The 18,792-nt window shown below is 45.7% G+C and overlaps 2 protein-coding genes across 5 annotated transcripts; both read left to right on the forward strand.

Annotated features, from left to right (window-relative positions):
• Nucleotides 1-818: 818 nt before the first annotated feature.
• LOC309374896 (uncharacterized protein) lies at nt 819-5,024 on the forward strand. Of its 4 annotated transcripts, none has more exons than XM_081920113.1 (3): nt 819-1,259; nt 1,970-2,069; nt 2,791-5,024. In XM_081920113.1, exon 3 carries the CDS (start codon nt 2,837-2,839, stop codon nt 4,163-4,165), a length of 1,329 nt encoding a protein of 442 aa, XP_081776239.1. In that variant the 5' UTR covers nt 819-1,259; nt 1,970-2,069; nt 2,791-2,836; the 3' UTR covers nt 4,166-5,024. The 4 variants fall into 4 exon arrangements, with proteins under 4 accessions (XP_081776239.1, XP_081776241.1, XP_081776238.1 ...); XM_081920114.1 differs by lacking the exon at nt 819-1,259 and adding an exon at nt 1,307-1,321 and having other exon boundaries at nt 1,981-2,069; XM_081920115.1 differs by lacking the exon at nt 1,970-2,069.
• Nucleotides 5,025-12,836: 7,812 nt separating this feature from the next.
• Nucleotides 12,837-17,871, forward strand: LOC309374904 (lens fiber membrane intrinsic protein-like; the record flags this gene model as incomplete). Its single annotated transcript, XM_081920123.1, has 4 exons — nt 12,837-13,011; nt 15,063-15,227; nt 16,601-16,735; nt 17,441-17,871. The coding sequence occupies 4 exons, from the start codon at nt 12,837-12,839 to the stop codon at nt 17,500-17,502; spliced, it is 537 nt and encodes a 178-aa protein (XP_081776249.1). The 3' UTR covers nt 17,503-17,871.
• Nucleotides 17,872-18,792: the final 921 nt, after the last annotated feature.

An 18,792-nucleotide genomic window follows, 5' to 3' on the forward strand; every position in this document is an offset into this window, starting at 1 on the left:
TTAATTGGGGCTGAGGAGCTCAGTGGGGCTTACTTCTGAGCAATCCTCTGCTGACTTTGGAGTAAGAACCGCTGAATTTAATGGATCAGACTCCTAAATAGATATGCATATATATGCATAATTAACCAAGTAATGTGGAGAGGCAGGGTTTGAACTCTCTAACCCCTACACTAGCTGTCCACAGAAAGTTATTTGCACTCTCAACCATTTATTTGGAAACCTGTACTTTTTCCCCCTGGGGGAATGCATACCCCTAAACATTTTGTGAAACTCTGTACTTTTGTACATTTACTGTATTTATTTTTCCCGATTTGAGCTATAAAATGGTGCTTTTCTTGAGTCAAAATAAGAGTACCCCTAAACATTTTTTTAAGAAAAAAAGCAGTGAGTATTGTTGTTGTTGTTTAGTCGTGTCCGACTCTTCGTGACCCCATGGACCAGAGAACGCCAGGCACCTCTGTCCTCCGCTGCCTCCCGCAGTTTGGTCAAACTCATGCTGGTAACCTCGAGAACACTGTCCAACCATCTTGTCCTCTGTCGTCCCCTTCTCCTTGTGCCCTCCATCTTTCCCAACATCAGGGTCTTTTCCAGGGAGTCTTCTCTTCTCATGAGGTGGCCAAAGTATTGGAGCCTCAGCTTCAGGATCTGTCCTTCCAGTGAGCACTCAGGGCTGATTTCCTTATGGATAGGTGTGATCTTCTTGCAGTCCATGGGACTCTCAAGAGTCTCCTCCAGCACCAGAATTCAAAAGCATCAATTCTTCGGCGATCAGCCTTCTTTATGGTCCAGCTCTCACTTCCATACATCTCTATCACTGAGTATTACAAATGTTAATACATTATGCATTGCTAATAGTACTATACTAGAAGTACTGCTAGTATATCATTAATGCTACTACACCCCTATACTAGTAGTAACACTATCCTAGCAGCATTGCTAATTCCAATGATAAACATTATTAGCACCACTAGAGTATCAATGATGATAATAATAAGTATGCTACCTTCCCCCTTTTCGCGCTCTTCCCGCGCTTTCGCTTTGTGCTTCTTGAAGCCCCGCCCCTTCTTCTAAGTTTCTAGGCCCCTCCCCCGTAGGCTAATTCCAGCGCTCCAATTGGTCTTCCCCCTCTATGTATAGAAATGAACTCTCTGGGAGCCGCCCTTCAGCGGAAGCAACTGCGCATGCCTGGGCGTTCTTTTGCCCGGGTCCTCGTGCAGCAGGAGTCGCTGTTGGGCACGAGACAGCAAAGCGGATTGCAGGTAAAGCGCGGGAAGCGTTCTTAGCCGGGTGCATGGGAGGAAGGCGTCCTGGGTGAATTTGTGTCCCCAAGCAGAGGCTCTTCGGGGGGAAGGAAACATCCGTTTTAAAAACTTTTTATAGAAATGACCTGAGCCCCTTTCCTCTGCAAGCCAGCAAATTTGATGTCTGCACGGCTCTTCCCAGAAACTTTGCTCCAGCGGCCCAGCGGCTGCTTCTAAGGAAAGAAATGCCTTTTGCACATAGGCATTTTGGGAATAGTCGCAGGCGTGGGAATGCACTGTAAGGAAGGCAGGTGGGGCTGCTAAGGTTCAAAGTAGCTTGCAAAGTTACTGTTCTCTAGGATCCTCTCCTTCCCCAACCCCCTCTTCTGCGTGGGCTGCGTGCAAAAGCAAACCCAAGAGGAAAGACGCTCAGTGCATGCCCAAAGGCGTTTTCTTTACTAATTATTGCATGGGTTGGTTTCTATGCCATTAGTTCCAACGGGATAAAAATGTTTTGTGGACACACGCACCTCATATGGAAGTGTGTCTCTTGCTACATACACCATTTAGAGACTACTGTGATTCAGCAGCATACAAATTGTTGAAATAAATGATAAAATACAGGTTTTTTTAAAAATTAACTTGGTGGTATCTGAATGTATTCCAAAGAAAAAAATCAAAAACTTCTCCATCTTTGCCAACTCAATCTTTTGCCTCCTTCAACACAGATATTGTGGAGTTGGGAGAGCCTGGTGGTCTGCTTATTCTTCTTTTCTGCATGCAGGGGAGTTAAACATGATTTCCTAGCAACCTGAGCTTCATATTGGGGTGAGTTGTCTTTGGAGGTAGAGCGACGTTTACACTGAACTCCTTGACATGTTTACTCAGGAATAAGTCCCATTGAGCTCTTTGGGACTTACTCTCAAGTTGTCTTTGCAGGATGGGCGTCTAACCTTATTTGGGGACTAAGAGGTTATCATCCTATTTCTGGTCAATGTGAGGACTGGCAGGACGAAGGTTTGTTTCCCCATTAAGATGACAGGCTCCTGTCCAGTACTTCTTTACCCAGTGTGGTGTAGTGGTTAAGAGCGGTAGACTCGTAATCTGGTGAACCAGGTTTGCGTCTCTGCTCCTCCACATGCAGCTGCTGGGTGACCTTGGGCCAGTCACACTTCTCTGAAGTCTCTCAGCCTCACTCACCTCACAGAGTGTTTGTTGTGGGGGAGGAAGCGAAAGGAGAATGTTAACCCCTTTGAGACTCCTTCGGGAAGTGATAAAGCTGGATATCAAATTCAAACTCTTCTTCTTTTTCTTCTTATCCTCCCACCGCCGAAACTATTCTCCCACCATCTTCAGCATGAGGTGGGCAGAAGAATTTGCTGAATGGGCCTGAATCAGACCCCAAACTGGGGGTTGGCAACTTCCGTCTCATGGTCTCTGCCCTTCAGAGAATAGAGGGCAGAAAATTGGGATTCCTGCTGTTACAATTATTTGCTCTAGCAAATAAGGGGAGGCTCCTAAACCTGGCTTCTTGTTTCATCCTTTGCAGTTTCTACATACCTGCAACCATTGCTGGGATCACACAGGCAGACCTCATGGCTGACGACAGAGTGACTAGCCGCTCGCCGGAGAGAAGGCCAGTTCTGGTATCATCTACTTCATCCTCCAATGAGCCCACCTCTTCGGGGCTCTCCAGCAGCCTCCAGCCTTTCTTCCTGGGCCGCACTTGCGCACCAAACAACCTCCTTTCCCTCACGGTGCCTGTGCGCTTGGACATCCTCTATGTCCTCATTAACGCTGCCAGAGGGGCACAGTGCCTCCCTCCTCCAGCACCCATTCATGACGGCGCTCAGGCCTCTTTCTCCACATGTCACGAGCCACCTGCTCAGTGCGCCTTGAGCTGCTGCCGCCGGTCGGCTTGCTGTTGTGTGCCAGGCTGCGCCAGTGGGCAGCAACAGCCTAGCGGAGCCCAGCAGTGTGGAGCGGCTCCTGGAGGATACGGTGGCCACAGAGGGCCAAATGGCGGAGTCCTAGAACAACAAAACTACGGGCGCCATTGGAACAGCGCTGCCGAAAGAAATGGTGGGAGCAGCAGGTCTGACTACAGCCAGCCACAGGCAGCAGGGGGTTGGAAGAGAGCCCAGCCCCACACAGGCTGGAGGGGGAACCAAAGAGGAGGGGGAGAAGGAGAGCATGGGAATGGGGGTCATTGGCAAGACAAGCGGCAGGATTTTGACAGGGCTTGGGGCAACCGGAGGCAAGGCGCTGTCGAATCAAGCTCTTGGAACTCAGGGCCCCAAGGGTGGAGGAGAGGAGGGTCTTCTTTTGGGTCCAGCGCTAGCAGCATGAAAAGGAACCAGGAAGGGAGCCGTTGGCAGAGTGCGCAGGATGCCCCAGAAGCGAAAAGATGTATGTTTGGTGCCCGTGAGTGGCAGAAGACCCAAGGCACTGGGGATTCTGCTGGTTTCGTAGGCAAGGCTATGGATGCTGGACCGGCCAAATCCGCAGCTCTGGAGGATGGGGAAGACTGGGAGGCCGAATATGAGAGTGAGCCAGCAGTCCCTGCTGCTACAGAGGGTTCTCCGGATGCTTCCCACCAGGATGACAAGTCCGACTCTTGCAAAGTAAGCGATGATGCGGAAGGTGAATGTGTTACATCTGCCCATCCACCCAAACCAGAGCTCTCTGTTTCTCCCCTTCCAAGGTCTGATGTGATGGACCAGGGAGCATCAGATGGCAGGGGGAAGGAATGTGCTGCGGATTGGAGCAGCAAGGAAGACAGGTTTGCCACCTACCTGAAGAACCTTTATTCTGATGTGCCGGAGAAGTCCAGCTCTGAAAGTGACGCAGTGGGCATAGCTGATGATCCCCTGACACTGGATGAGGAGGAGCAGTCCCGAGAGAATGTAGCTGGCTCTCCTTGAGGGAGCTGAGCAAAGCACACAGTACTCTGGGGAAAGGGGGCAGAGGAAGAGATTGAGAGCCCAAAATCCTGATTGACAGCATGGTGGCCACCAGTGGCCTTAATTCAGCTGGTATCGCAAACTGGAAATTCCACACCCATCATGGGTGTTGTACTCAAACTTCTACTCAAAAGTGGACACACTGGAACTAATGAGCCTAAGGTGGCCACGTCTATTAATTTCGGTGAGTCCACTGTTGGGTTGGATGCATTGGAGTGCTGAGATGAGCACAGGTGATCTGTTCCCAAGATCCATTATTGCCCGCTTTAAGTTCAAGGGCAGTTGCCTGAAGTGGCAAAACCTCCTGGCAAGAACCCTGGGAAATCAGACTTTCGTATTTGTGCAGGGACCCTATTGGAGTGAGCCCCACTTCACACAGTAGCCCCCCGAAACTCCCAGAGAACTGTTGGAGGTGGGCAGACCCTAGTGAGCTGCCCTCCTGCCCCATTTGTGGAATTCACAGGGCAAATGTGTCCAGCCGTTCTAAACATTAACAGCTTGGGCAGGTCTGCACCACTGCATCTGAAGTACACCCAGTGCACATTTAAAGCATATGACGCCCCCATCCAAAGAATCATGGGAATAGCAGTTTTTCCTTCACGGAGCTATAGTCCGCACCGTCTTTAAACTACAGTTCCCATGATTCTTTGGGGTGAAACTCATTGCCTAAAACAGTGTTGGCCAAACTTGGGTCTCCTGCTGCTTTTGGACTACAACTCCCATAATCTCTTGCTTGGGGTCAGGGATGATGGGAGTTGTAGTCCAAAAACAGCAGGAGACCCAGGTTTGTGAAACACGGACCTAAAACTTGAGTTGGGTCAGGATCTTCCTATTGCGTGGGTCTAACTTGCAGCAGAGGTACCATTTTGCATTGCAATTCCCATTGCAGTTGTAACATGAACTGCAACTCTGACATTGTAGTCAGATTCTGTTAGGAAAAGCCCAGCAATGCAGCTAATAGACAGCATAATTTGCATCCCATTGAAGACTAAAGAATTGCAATGGGAGCCTCAGCGGTCCAGGGCAGAATTCTGCCACAACTTTACATTTTTGACTGGGTTGCAGCTGTTCAGTTCATCTTAACTACAAAGCATTAAGGTTTTGGTTCTGTTTGCATTTGACATAAGAACAAGCTACAAAGAAAGAAGAAAGCAAAGGGAACTTTGCTGATTTAATAACTGTTATATTGAAGGGAATCTGCTGTTTTGAAGACAATCAGCATTGCAAAGTTTTGATTTAGAAATCCAGAATGAGGGGAAAAAAATCAGAGGGCGAGTCTATGTGCAGGTAAATCTCATGATTCTGAGACTGTGCCATTCCAGACTCCAGATCCTACGCGCGAATAGCTTCCCTGTGTAAAAACTAAAACCCTTCCTGTTGGAAAACAAGTCCTGCATATTAAATAGAAGAGTCTAATCCAGTCTTCTCTCTAACATGCCAGTTTTTAGCAGGTAGGGAGGCTTATTTAATGCAGAAGAAGCATTCAGACATGCAGTTCCTCACCTGCCTTCTCAGCATCATCCCAAGACTTCGCCGGATTTCTTCACAAGTGTATCTGATCTAAGATGGTGAAGGTAACAGTACCATGGCTAGGTGCATTAAACTAGCAGTCTAAAAACACTTAAGGGTTATGTTGGGGTTTTCTAGGAAGGTTTTATTTTGAAAAATCTGTATATATCTTGTATAGTGAACCTGGGTTACTTTGGAAAGCCTGAGATAAATGCCTCTGGTGAGTTTGTGATTGAAATCACATCATTGCTTCCAAATAGTTCGATTTCTGTTGGTTCAGCCTTCTCACCCTTTCAAGTTGTCTGTTTGTTTCAGTTGCATGAGGTTTTTCCTTAATTTGTTGCAATAAAAAGGAAGTTTACAGCACTTTACAGGAGGTTGGGCCATTTTGTTTTGTTTCAACAAAGCAGGTGTGGTTCTATCACTCGACTCCATAAGTGAGCTTGGCAAGGGATACCATTTTTAAAACATTGGAATGGAAACTCATGAGTGAACACCAGGGCTATATTTGGATACACACTGACTTAGGAGTTGAGTCCATTGAAATCTTGGATTTATTTCTGAGTAGTTACTTGTTCAAACCAGTTACTTAATGTGAGTTCTGAGGCATCTGGAAAGATTATCAGGGATTCCTCACTTGAGAAGATGAGTGGAAGCCAAGTTTTTTTTAAAGAGAACCAGAGTTTAGATGAGGTCAGCCAAGCTTTTTTTTCCTGTACAGTTTTCTCCAGAAGCAACATTATGTTGATTTATGTTTATACATGGCACACTCTTGACTTAGGCTGTGTGTGGCTAGACAGCACTTTCAAAAGGTTTTTGTTTTTTTAAAAAGATTTTACTAAAGCTTTTTCATAATGCAATAAGATAAAAGAAACTGATCTTAAAAAAAATAGAGGAGAAAAAGAGAAAACACCAAAGGAAAACCACAAAAAGAGAAGAAAATGAAAATAAAAAGGACTTCGCATTTTCTACCAAACAGTCACATAAAATAAATTATTCAAAACATTCACTCTAGAATGACATCCAACTGAGCTGCTTTACGTTAGGCAAATTTTTTCCCAATCTTTTGACTGAAGTAGATGAATTCATTTTCCTTTATGCACACAAATTCTCTATTTTGTGCATCTTGACCTTTGTTTTAGGCAGACTTGCACATCACTTTGAAGTTGGGCGCAACTTCCCATGTTTCTCACTTAAAACAAAAATGAGCCACCAAGTGGATAGTCATGACAGTATCAGACAGCAGTTGAGACAAGTTTGTTCTGCATCCCGGTAGAGTGCAATTAATCACTAAAAATGTATGTTATTACAGTAACTTTAACAAAACAGAAATTTGAAATGCTTGCAGCAAAACATTTTGGCTTCTGCCAAAATGAATGCAGCCCTTCTGAGCGTTTCTGTTCTCCAAGCTCTGTGCCTGCCACCTTGGAAATGGCATCATTTTCGTCAGAGCAACAATTGAAGGTGAAAATAATACAAGTGTGGAATTGGAAGGGACTCCGAGGTTCATTCAGTCCAACCCTCTGCAATGCAAGAATCTCAATTGTTTTGCTGTAAGAATTTAAAGCTTCTGTGTGCATATATATACATGCACACATGCCCCTCATGGACTTCCTTTGAGGGAAGCTGGATATAAATCAGGATTTTAAGAGTACCAGGGTTATTTGGAGGGAGAGAGAGGCGCCCGTGTTCAGTAACTGAATATTGCAACTACAGCACCACCACCTGACATGAGTGCTTACTGAGCCATTGCTTAAATATCTCCACTGAAAGAGAGTCTACCACCTCCTAAGGCAGTTTGTTCCTGTTGGTGTTGGAGTTAAAACGCTGGCAAAAGCTGAACTGAATAATCAGCCTTTGCTGGAGAAACAGGCTTTAGCATGGATAAGAAAGCTAAAAGGCTAGGCTTTCTGTTGCATCTCAGCAGGCAAGAGATCCATAACATACGTGCCTCTCATGAGGAAGGCCTGGAGAAGAAGCAAGTAGGAATTGAGGCCCGCAGTCCTGAGAGTATCTAATCTGAAGGAAGGGTAAAGGTAAAGGGACCCCTGACCATTAGGTCCAGTCGCGGATTACTTGGGTTGAGGCTCTCATCTCGCTCTATAGGCTGAAGGGAGTCAGTGTACAGGTCGTGTGGCCAGCATGACTAAGCCACTTCTGGTGAACCAGAGCAGCGCACGGAAACGCCGTTTACCTTCCCGCCGCAGCAGTACCTATTTATCTACTTGCGCTGGCATGCTTTCTAACTGCGAGGTTGGCAGGAGCTGGGACAGAGCAATGGGATTCGAACCGCCGGCCTTCTGATCAGCAAGCCCCAAAGGCTCAGTGGTTTACACCACAGCGCCACCTGCGTCCCATAATCTTGGGCTACATACGCATTAGCAGCTTAAAACACAGGTTGCTCCCTGCCGTTTTTCAAGTCACATTTTCACGCTGTTGCACACACACCAGATGTCTTTAGCAATGTGTGTTACCTGCTTGACTTTCCTGCCCCTGTACATACACACACACACAAAATATCAATCATGGGCAATGGCTGTTTCAAATGCATACAATTAAGCCACATTCACTTTACACTTAAGCTGAAGTTTTTCTTTTGGATTGAAGCTTGCTTTGAGGGAAATGGCAGAATTTCTCAAGGACAGGATGGCTCTGCGTCATAGGCAAAGTCACATGTACACAGGATTCAACAGGCAGCAGCCAGGAGTGCAAAGGAGCCAGACTGAAAGATATTACATACTCTGCCTTGATTTGAGAGGGTTTGTTTACGGTGGACGTTCCAGTGAACTATAACCCGCTAGTTCCCCCTTGTGACCCATCGCAGCACTACATCTTGAAAAAAGTACTGGTAAGTATTGGTCTCACAGAATGATAGAATTGTGGAATCCAACCCCTGTAATGCAAGAATCTCAACTAAAGCATCCATGACAGGCCTCTACTTTGTTTATATTCAGTATTCATATGTTCCAGCAACCTAACAAAAGCTTAACATGGTCCTCCCATCAGATGTCAAGGAAATAAACAGCTGACTTTTAGGAGACACCTGAAGGCAGCCCTGTGCAGGAAAGATTTTTTTATGTCTGAGGGTGTTTTTATGTGCGCGCTTTTACTATTTTGTTGAAAGCCGCCCAGGATGGCTGGGGCAACCTGGTCAGATGGGCAGCATATAAATATATAAATATATAAATATCATCTTCATCAAATTAAGCTGTTACAAAGCAAATTTTGAAATTCAATACACCCAACAGGCAGTCTTAACAAAAAATGTAAAAAAATAGCAGCAGAAACACATTAAAGATGACAGTTAACGTGCCAGCCGGAGGAGCAGGGGAATCAGTAAAATAACTAAAATTGATATTTTACATGGGAAATACAGTGGTACCTCGGGTTAAGAACGAAACTTCTGGAGGTCTGTTCTTAACCTGAAACTGTTCTTAACCCGAGGTACCACTTTAGCTAATGGGGCCTCCCGCTGCTGCCGCGGCGCGATTTCTGTTCTCATCCTGAAGCGAAGTTCTTAACCCGAGGTACTATTTCTGGGTTAGCGGAGTCTGTAACCTGAAGCGTCTGTAACCCAAGGTACCACTGTATATTCTATTTGGCGGATGTTCCTGTAGCCCATTTGGCACCTTGAATTCATGAGGGGAAAATGGGGGCCTACTACCTCACCCTATGATGCAGCTCTAGGGCTCTGCTGTTTTTGTCAATTTCGTTTTCTTCTCTTTCCCAATCTTAATTTCAGCTTTTCATTCATCAGGGGACCATTGGTTGTAGCCAGCTAAGTTCTACTTGGAGCAAACCTGTTGAAATTAATGGACCCAAACAAACTGTGTTTATTCATTTCAATAGGTCTTCTCTGAGTGGGACTAGCATTGTCTTCTGCTCAGAAAAATACCATGGACACTATACAGACCCGATGTGAAAAACTGCTAGCAGGCTGAAGGAAATAATGTGTGAATGCCTCTTCATCTTCTGCTGCGCAGTTCCTGAATGTAAGGGGGTCAAATGCAGGCTAGTGGCTTAAATCCCCTTTTATTTCCACTCTGCAAGGCAATCTGCATGGGGTCTCTGACCCTGAGGCCTTCCTGCAGCTCCTGCCCTGGTCCCAGAGCTGGAGAGTCAGCAGGTTTTACTGCATTCAGGGTGCCATAAAGGAGTTTGCTGCCTGTGCACATTTCCCTTCTCGAACCAACAGCGTCTCTCATCATCTGTATCCTCCACTCCCACCCCGGCTCCCCATCACTGGTCATTTTCAGTAAGGCGCTGGAGACGTTTGGGCTGAGTCAGCGACATGTAGCTGTCGGAGGTGTTTTGAAAAAAGGGGCTTGGCTCAGCCAAGACGAGAGAGACGAGCGGCAAGGGAAGCAGCTCCCAGGGTCTGCAGGTAGGCAAGAGGGGTGGATGCTGAGACCACCCACAGGATACATGTGGCTGGGGCAGAGGCGTGGGGTTGTTGAATTTACAGTACACAACCTACCCCAGACTGGGGACTTTGCAACCCCATGTGGAGAGCCAGTGTGGTGTAGTGGTTAAGAGCAGTGGACTCGTAATCTGGAGAACCGGGTTCGCTTCCCCGCTCCTCCACATGCAGCTGCTGGGTGACCTTGGGCTAGTCACACTTCTCTGAAGTCTCTCAGCCCCAATCACCTCACAGAGTGTTTGTGGTGGGGGAGGAAGGAAAGGAGAATGTGAGCCGCTTTGAGACTCCTTTGGGTAGTGATAAAGCGGGGTACCAAATCCAAACTCTTCTTCATGGGCAATGGGAGTTGTAGTCTGTCTTCTACAGCATGGCCAGAGGGCAGGAGCAATGTGAGATGCTGACACAAGCTTGGGACAGGCTGTCTTAAGGGAATTGGATGCAAGTATGGGGAGTGCTGTTGTGCTCAGCCCCTGCTTTTGCTGTCCCTTCCCCATAGGCATCTGGTTGGCTACTGCGGGAGCAAGGCGTTGGACTGGGTGGGCCACTTGCCTTATTCAATGAGGCTCTTATGGTCTTATTGAACTGCAACCATCTGGTGCTTCCCAGTTGTGTTTTTTAAAAAAATACAGTGGTACCTCGGGTTAAGAACTTAATTCGTTCCGGAGGTCCGTACTTAACCTGAAACTGTTCTTAATCTGAAGCACCACTTTAGCTAATGGGGCTTCCCACTGGCGCTGCACGATTTCTGTTCTCACCCTGAAGCAAAGTTCTTAACCCGAGGTACTATTTCTGGGTTAGTGGAGTCTGTAACTTGAAGCGTATGTAACTCAAGGTACCACTGTGTGTGTGTGTGTGTGTGTATACTTTTATTAAGCAATTTCAACATGACAGATTATCAAACCATATAATCACATATGTTCTTTCCCCTCTCCCCCCCTTCAATCCCTCCCCCCCCCCCGGACTTCCCTCAGCTCCTCTCTCTGATTTCTCTGCACATATTATTCTCTGCATGTTATAAAATTGTACCTATCCTTGCCTTGTCTTATCATGTAATCAACCAAGAAATTTGTGTATGTTTATTCAAAACCTGCCAAGGAGTCCAGTTCATTTTGTTGTCTTTTTAGATAATTTGTAAAAAGTTCCCATTCTTCCTTAAAGTCACAGTTGTCCTTACCATGCAGTTTGTATGTCAATTCCGCCAACTCTGCATAACTCATCAATGTCTCTTGCCACTGTTCTTTCGTTGGGGTTTCCTTACTCTTCCATCCTTGTGCTATCAAGACTCTTGCCACTGTTGTAGCATACATAAATAAATTATTTGTTTTTCTTGGCAGGTCTTGTCCTACAATCCCTAAATAAAATGCTTCTGGTTTTTCTTTTACAAATGTTATTTTGAACATTTTTTTTCAATTCGTTTTATATCATTTCCCTTTTTTTTTAACTTCTCTACATTCCCACCACATATGATAAAAAGTCCCTTATTTTTCTTTACATTTCCAAAATATGTTTGACACGGTTTTATACATTTTTGTTATCTGTATTGGTGTGATATACCATCTGTACATCATTTTCATATAGTTTTCTTTCAAAAGAGAACAATCTGTAAATTTCAAATTTACTTTCCAGAATTTTCCCCAGTCCTCAGTTCCCAGTTGTGTTGATGCTGTGATTGTCAACCCCTCAAGTCAACATGAGTCATTTGTTGTTGTTGTTGTGTGCGACTCTTCGTGACCCCATGGAATAGAGCACGCTATGCGCCAACAGTGTGATGCAGCAGCAAAGAAAGCTAACACTATTCTAGGCTGCATGAGCAGAAGTATGGTGTCCTGTTCAAGGGAAGTAAGAGTCCCGCTCCATTCTGCCTTGGTCAGACCACACCTGGGGTACTATGTCCAATTCTGGGCACCAGAATTTAAGAAGGATGTTGACAAACTGGGACGCATGCAGAGGAGGGCAACCAAGATGATCAAGAGGAGACTGGGAGGAGATTTGATAGCCATCTTTAAATATCTCAAGGGCTGTCGTATAGAAGAGGGAACAAGCTTGTTTTCTTTTGCTCTGGAAGGTAGGACTGGAACCAATGGCTTCAATCTACAAGAAAGGAGATTCCGACTAAACATCAGGAATAACTTCCTGACAATAAGAGCTGTTCAGCAGTGGAACAATCTCCCTCTAGAGGGGGTTGACTTTCATTTTCTGGAGGTTTAGCTTTAGCTGAGAGTCTTGCATGGGGGGGTTGGACTAAATGACCCTTGGGGTCCCTTCCAATGCTACAGTTCTACCTCTCCCCCCTCCGAACATCTCTTGCATCATTCCTAGCTGCAACTTCTCACCCCTGCCCCCTTGCATATCCATATTTTTTGGATTTCTATCTCAACTTTCTCAAGGGTTCATTGCTGAGCTGGGTTTTGAACCCTGGACTCCCAGGCACCCCCAAACTCAGCTCTCTAACCCAGGCACCCCCAAACTCAGCTCTCTAGATGTTTTGGGACTACAACTCCCATCATCCCTAGCTAACAGAACCAGTGGTCAGGGATGAGGGGAATTGTAGTCCCAAAACATCTGGAGGGCCGAGTTTGGAGGTGCCTTCTCTAACCACTACACCACGCTGGCCTTTCCAACAGTGACCCAGATCTTGCCGCCTTCTAATCGCTAAGCCACACTCATATTCCTTCCAGCTGCTGCTCTTAGAATTGGACGAGGATGTACAGTTTCATGGGTGGGGGCTTGTTCTGTGCCTCTCTGGGGAACATCCTCCTGGTGGTGTCGACGGTGACCGACTACTGGATGCAGTACCGATTGGCAGGCGCCTTTGCTCATCAGGGACTCTGGAGATACTGCTTCCCTGGGAAGTGCTACATGCAGCTGGAGAGCATTGGTAAGAGACAGCTTGGAGCCTGTGTGTGCGTGTGGACTGTGAGAATCTTCAGGGATGCAGGAGAGGATATATTGTTTGATTATAGCCTTTCCAACTTATGTAAACAAGTTCACAATTTAGCAGAGTAACATTCCCCCTTTTGAACTCACAGTAGATGCGTTTGCTCAGGCTCGCTAAAGCCTCTATAATAACTGTCCTGGTATTTCCCCCTTATTCCCTTATAAAAAATAAGACACGACACAGTCTTCTATAAAAGTATAAAAAGAGTTTACTCACATTCTGTTCACAATTGGATCCCAGAAGGCAGACTTAGGTTAGAAAAGTTACATACACCTGAGACAGTCCCTTTGTCCTCTCTTGGCTGGAGGCCAAGAGAGCATCTTTGGCTAAGCAGATGTTGCTTCTTCGACAAAAGTAGAGAGAGAGAGAGATGGCTGTCCTGCCCTGTGCTTTTGTCATTACCTGCACAGGGGAGGCCATGCCCACCTCTAGACACATGCAGAGGAAGTCTGTCCCAGCCCAGAAGGAAACAGGAAGTTTACCTGCTTGCTGGAAAAAACATTCATCCCCATGTGTAAACATGTTCACTCTAGGAATGTTGTACTTGACTGCTCTTGTGTTTCACATCCCACTGGACCTCCGTCGCACATTGAAGAAGCTCAGTGGCGATGATCTGATGATTTCACAAGCTAAGCTCTGCTCAGGGTTGGACCTATGTTAATCAGGCAGCGCATAGTTTAACTATGGAACTCACCACCACAGGATGCAGTGGTGGCCCCCGATTTGGATGGCTGTGAAAGAGGATTAGACAAATTAGACACTAAATGCCATCTGGGTGAACAGGAACGTGTTCAAATTCCTCTTGAAATTTGAAGGAATGCTAGGGAGGGCATTCCACAACTGGGGAGCTGGCAGGGGGAAAGGCTGTGTCATGGGTCAACACCAACCAGGCTGCCCCAGATGGTGGCACTCCCTCTCCTGGCACATGGGGGTGTAAAACGTACTAGTACTTGGGGGTGTAAAACTTGTACTTGAGGGGGTCCAGCCATGGCCATTCAGTGCACCATAACCTCTGCATTCAGTGCACTCGATGGCCCTTGTGGTCTCTTCAACTCTATGATTCTATGAGTTCTGGTAGCACAAGGATGTAAGACTGAAGAAACCCCAGCTAAAGAAACATGGCAAGAAAAATTGGACTATGCAGAACTGGCAAAACTGACATACAAGCTACGGGACAAGGATAACTGTGACTTTAAGGATGAATGGGAACCCTTTACAAAGTACCTGAAGACGCAACAAAGCAAACTGGACTCCTTGACAGGTTTTGAATAAACATTCACAAACTTTTTATTGATAATAATCAGCTAAATAGTTTGAGGATCTAGACAACTTTGTAACATGCAGAAAACAGCATTTTTAGAGAAACCAAAGACTGAAACTGAGGGAAGTCGGGGGGGGGGTAGGTGGGTTTTGTGGGGGGAAGGGAGGAAAAATGGGGGGGAAACAAGGATGATATGTTTTTGGATAATATGTCTTGTTATAATTTTGAGTAAAAAAAAATTAAAACAAAAAAGGACTGCAATAACACAAGGACTGCCTCTCTCCGTATGAACCTACCAGGACCCTGCAATCATAAATGGAGGCACTTCTCTGGATGCCTTCTCCACAACAGGTGTGGAGGGTGACCACGCAAGAACAGGCCTTTTCTTGGTGGCTCCCCATTTGTGGAATGCGCTCCTCAGGGAGGCTCACCTGGTGCCTCCTTTACGTATATTTATGCACCAGGCAACAAAAACATTCCTCTTCTCCCAGACTTTTGGCTAATTGAATAATATATGGCCTTTTAAATTCTGTGTTGGGTTTCTGTTTGTTTATTACTATGTAATGTATTTGTGTGTTTTTATATTATAAACTGCCCTGTGATCCTCAAATGAAAGGATGGTATAGAAATTAAATAATTATTCATAATATTATTGCGGGCCATTCCTATTCTGCTCACCCTATTCTGCATTTAGCTAGGAATAGCATTCAGTAGCTCTCTCTTCTCTCAGTCTTATTCCCTGCAGCCTACTGGAATGCCACCCGGGCCTTCATGATCCTCTCTGCCCTCTCTTGCTTCGCTGGCATCATCACTGGCATCTTTTCCTTCGCCCAGTTCTCCACTTTCCAGCGCTTCAACAGATCCTTTGCGGCCGGCGTCCTGTTCTTCGTTTCCAGTAAGTGCCTCTTCTCTCGCACAGGTTGACCTCTTTCTCAAAGCTGCACAACTTGAAGCAGCACAGATGCCTAGAGGCAGATGCTGTGATTTCAGATGCAAAAACACAGGAGTATTCAGGTGAGGGCCCAGGTGCCACACCTGGGCCCCCAAGATGGGATGTGGTGGGGGTGGAGAAGGAGGCAAGGGGGGAATTTCAAACAAAGATATATACACACACATATGCACGCACATTGTGTATGTAGATGTGTGTATATATATATACACACACAGTGCTTTCCCCCCTAAAAAAAATGTTTAGGGGGTACTCTTATTTTCCTACTCATATTGAAATACTGCCCCTCAATGAGGCCAAACGTGGATTCACAGAATGTTTAGGGGTATGCGTACCCCCAGAAAAAAGCTCTCTCTCTCTCTCTCTGTGTTTGTGTGTGTATGTATATGTGTGTGTGTATAAATGAATGAATGAAAATATTTCCATTAAACAACATTAAGTGAAAAAATAAAAAGGAAACAAAAATGCAAAAAACAGGAAACAAAGATGCAAAAAACAGGAAACAAAATGCATAAAAAATACAAAAAAAAAAGATTTATAACCAGCCACCATAATTCCACACATGCTTGCCTAAAACAAAGGTATATAAGTGAAACATATGTTCTAAATATATATACGTTTCTTTATAGCCTACTATGTTTTAAAAATAAGTGCAATGCAATTGGTCAACGTAAATGGACTCTTTGTGCCCAAACTATAGCTGACTCGTATTGATCCACGGGAAAGATCAATCTATGCCCCCCTTTAATTAATGGATAGAAGATATGACAACTCTTGCAACACGTGAACAGACAACTCATATAGACATACATTGCTTATGGGTGTATATATCTAATATTTATAGGACCCGAGACAGGAGATGCCTCTTTAAGAGCCAGCGTAGTGTCATGGTTGGAGTGTGCTGCACCAGGACCTGGGAAGACCAGGGTGCCAATCCCTGCTCAGCCATGAAGCCCACTGGGTGAACTTGGGACAGTCACTCACTCCCACCTTAACCAACCTTGCAGGGTCGTTGTGAGGATAAAATTGAGGGAGGGGAGGAGAAGTATGTTATGTCACCTTGAGCTCCTTGGAAGAAAGCTGGGGAATGAACGAATGAATGATTGCCAGCCACTGGGAACTGCAAGTTGGAAGAGAGCCCTGTTGTGCTCAGATCCTGCTTACGAAATTCCATTGAGTATCTGGCTGGCCCCTCTGTGGACTAGATGGACCTTTGGCGTGATCCAACAGGACTCTTTTCACATTCTTGTTGTTGGTTCATCAGTTCATCACATTAACTCTTCTTCCCTCCCTCCTCCTCTCTCCCTCCCATGTCGCAGCACTCTTTGTCCTTCTGGCGATGGGGATCTACACTGGGGTCACGGTCAACTTCCTTGGCAAGCGATTTGGCGAGTGGCGTTTCTCCTGGTCTTACATCTTGGGCTGGGTTGCCCTCCTGATGACTTTCTTTGCAGGTGATGATTCTTGCGGGGGGGGGGCAAGAAAAATGGGTGAGTACGAAAAGAATGGTCCATTCTGAGGATCACAGGGTGGTTCACAATATTAAAAACATAGAACATTACATAGTCACAAACAAAAACAATAACCCCCAATGCACACACACACTTTAAAAGGCCATAGGTTATTCAATTATCCAAAGTCCTGGTTAAGGAGAAATATTTTTGCCTGACTCCTAAAGATATGTAATGAAGGTGCCAGGTGAGCCTCCCCAGGGAGAACGTTCCACAATCAGGGAGCCACAGCAGAAAAGGCCCCGTTCTTGTGTTGCTCCCCTCTGGACCTTTTGTGGAGGAGGCACATAAAGAAGGGCCTCAGAAGATGATCAGAGGGTCCGGGTTGGTTCCCAGAACTCCCTGGGTTGTGGGGGTGGAACTCTCGCTTTTTAAATCCAATGGAACCCATTAGCATTTCTCTGTTTCTATATTTTTATTACTTGATTTGCTTTATGTGCATCTGTTTGAATCAATACACTTTGGGGAGTGCTTGCAGGAGAAAGACGGGATATAAATTTGATGGATAAATAAATAAAGTTCACTTTGTCGTGCTAGTTTTGCATTGACCTTTGCTAGGATTCTGCTATGTTGCATCCAATGAGAAATGCATTACAGAATCATACTATATTATATTGCATCTTCTTTTCTCTCTCCTCCAATGTGCAGGTATATTTTACATGTGTGCCTACAAGATGCACAAATGCCAGCAACTGGCTGTGAACCGCTAAGATTTCGGCACCCACCATGGCTCTGCAATGTTTAAAGAACTGACGTGTGAGAGGTAGAGAATGGTGTTGTGTGAAAAAAAAAGAGAAATGGCTCTTTAAGAAATGCTCATCATTTGAGGCAAAAAGCTCAGCTGGAATCCCATGGTTCAAGCTATCAGCCCAGCCATGCACTCACTGGATGACTCAACCTCAATGCCTGCAATACAGAAATAATGACACTGGCCTACCTTACAGGGCTGTTGTAAGGATTACTGTATGGTGATGCACAAAAAATGTTTGGAGAAGGGGCTTTTCCTGGGATGGAAGCAAAGCGGTCAAAGAAGAGCTTCAGTGCACATTGTGGAGCTGCTGAAAACCTTGATACATTAAAAAAAAACACACTGGTAACTCTGGTCCAAACTGCTGTCTTCAGCTTCCTAGCTTGGTGATGCCATGTCATATAGCAGAAGTGAGGAAGTGTTGGTCCTGCTACTTTCAGAGCCTCAGGTTTAAGTGATATTGCCAAACCATCATTTCCATTAACCGTTATTTTGATCACAAACCATTATTTCTGTTGCAAAGGTAAAGGTAAAGGGACCCCTGACCATTAGATCCAGTTGTGACCGACTCTGGGGTTGTGGCACTCATCTCGCTTTAGTGGCTGAGGGAGCCGGCATACAGCTTCCGGGTCATGTGGCCGGCATGACTAAGCCGCTTCTGGCAAACCAGAGCAGCGCATGGAAACGCCAGAGCGGTACCTATTTATCTACTTGCACTTTGACGTGCTTTCGAACTGCTAGGTTGGCAGGAGCAGGGACTGAGGAACGGGAGCTCACCCCGTCACGGGGATTTGAACCGCCAATCTTCTGATTGGCAAGTCCTAGGCTCTGTGGTTTAACTCAGCAGTCTGATTGGTCCTAGAACAATAGGATTCAGAATGCAGCAGTCTAATTGGTCCTAGAACAATGCAGCAGTATGATTGGTCCGCAGGAGCCACCCAATCCAGCTCCAGGTGGAAATGAATCCACAACCTGATTGGCCTACAGGAGAATCCCAGAATTAGCCAGTCACGTGCAGCCCATTATGTAAATAATGTATATAAAGCAGATATTTTGGGGGAACATTCATTCCTCCTCACCACTATGAGCTGAATAAAGAGCATGAAATCCACTCTTGACTCCAAGTATATTTCATTCTTAGAGATGAAACACTCACCGACACCGTGAAATCTTGGTCAAGAGTTTTATTACTTGACCGGTCACAAAAGCATTATGGTAGCAACAGCTATAATGGCACACTTTAAGTTACAGT

This window comes from Podarcis melisellensis (genome assembly GCF_964234715.1).
Source record: "Podarcis melisellensis genome assembly, chromosome: 8".
Lineage (NCBI taxonomy): Eukaryota > Metazoa > Chordata > Lepidosauria > Squamata > Lacertidae > Podarcis > Podarcis melisellensis.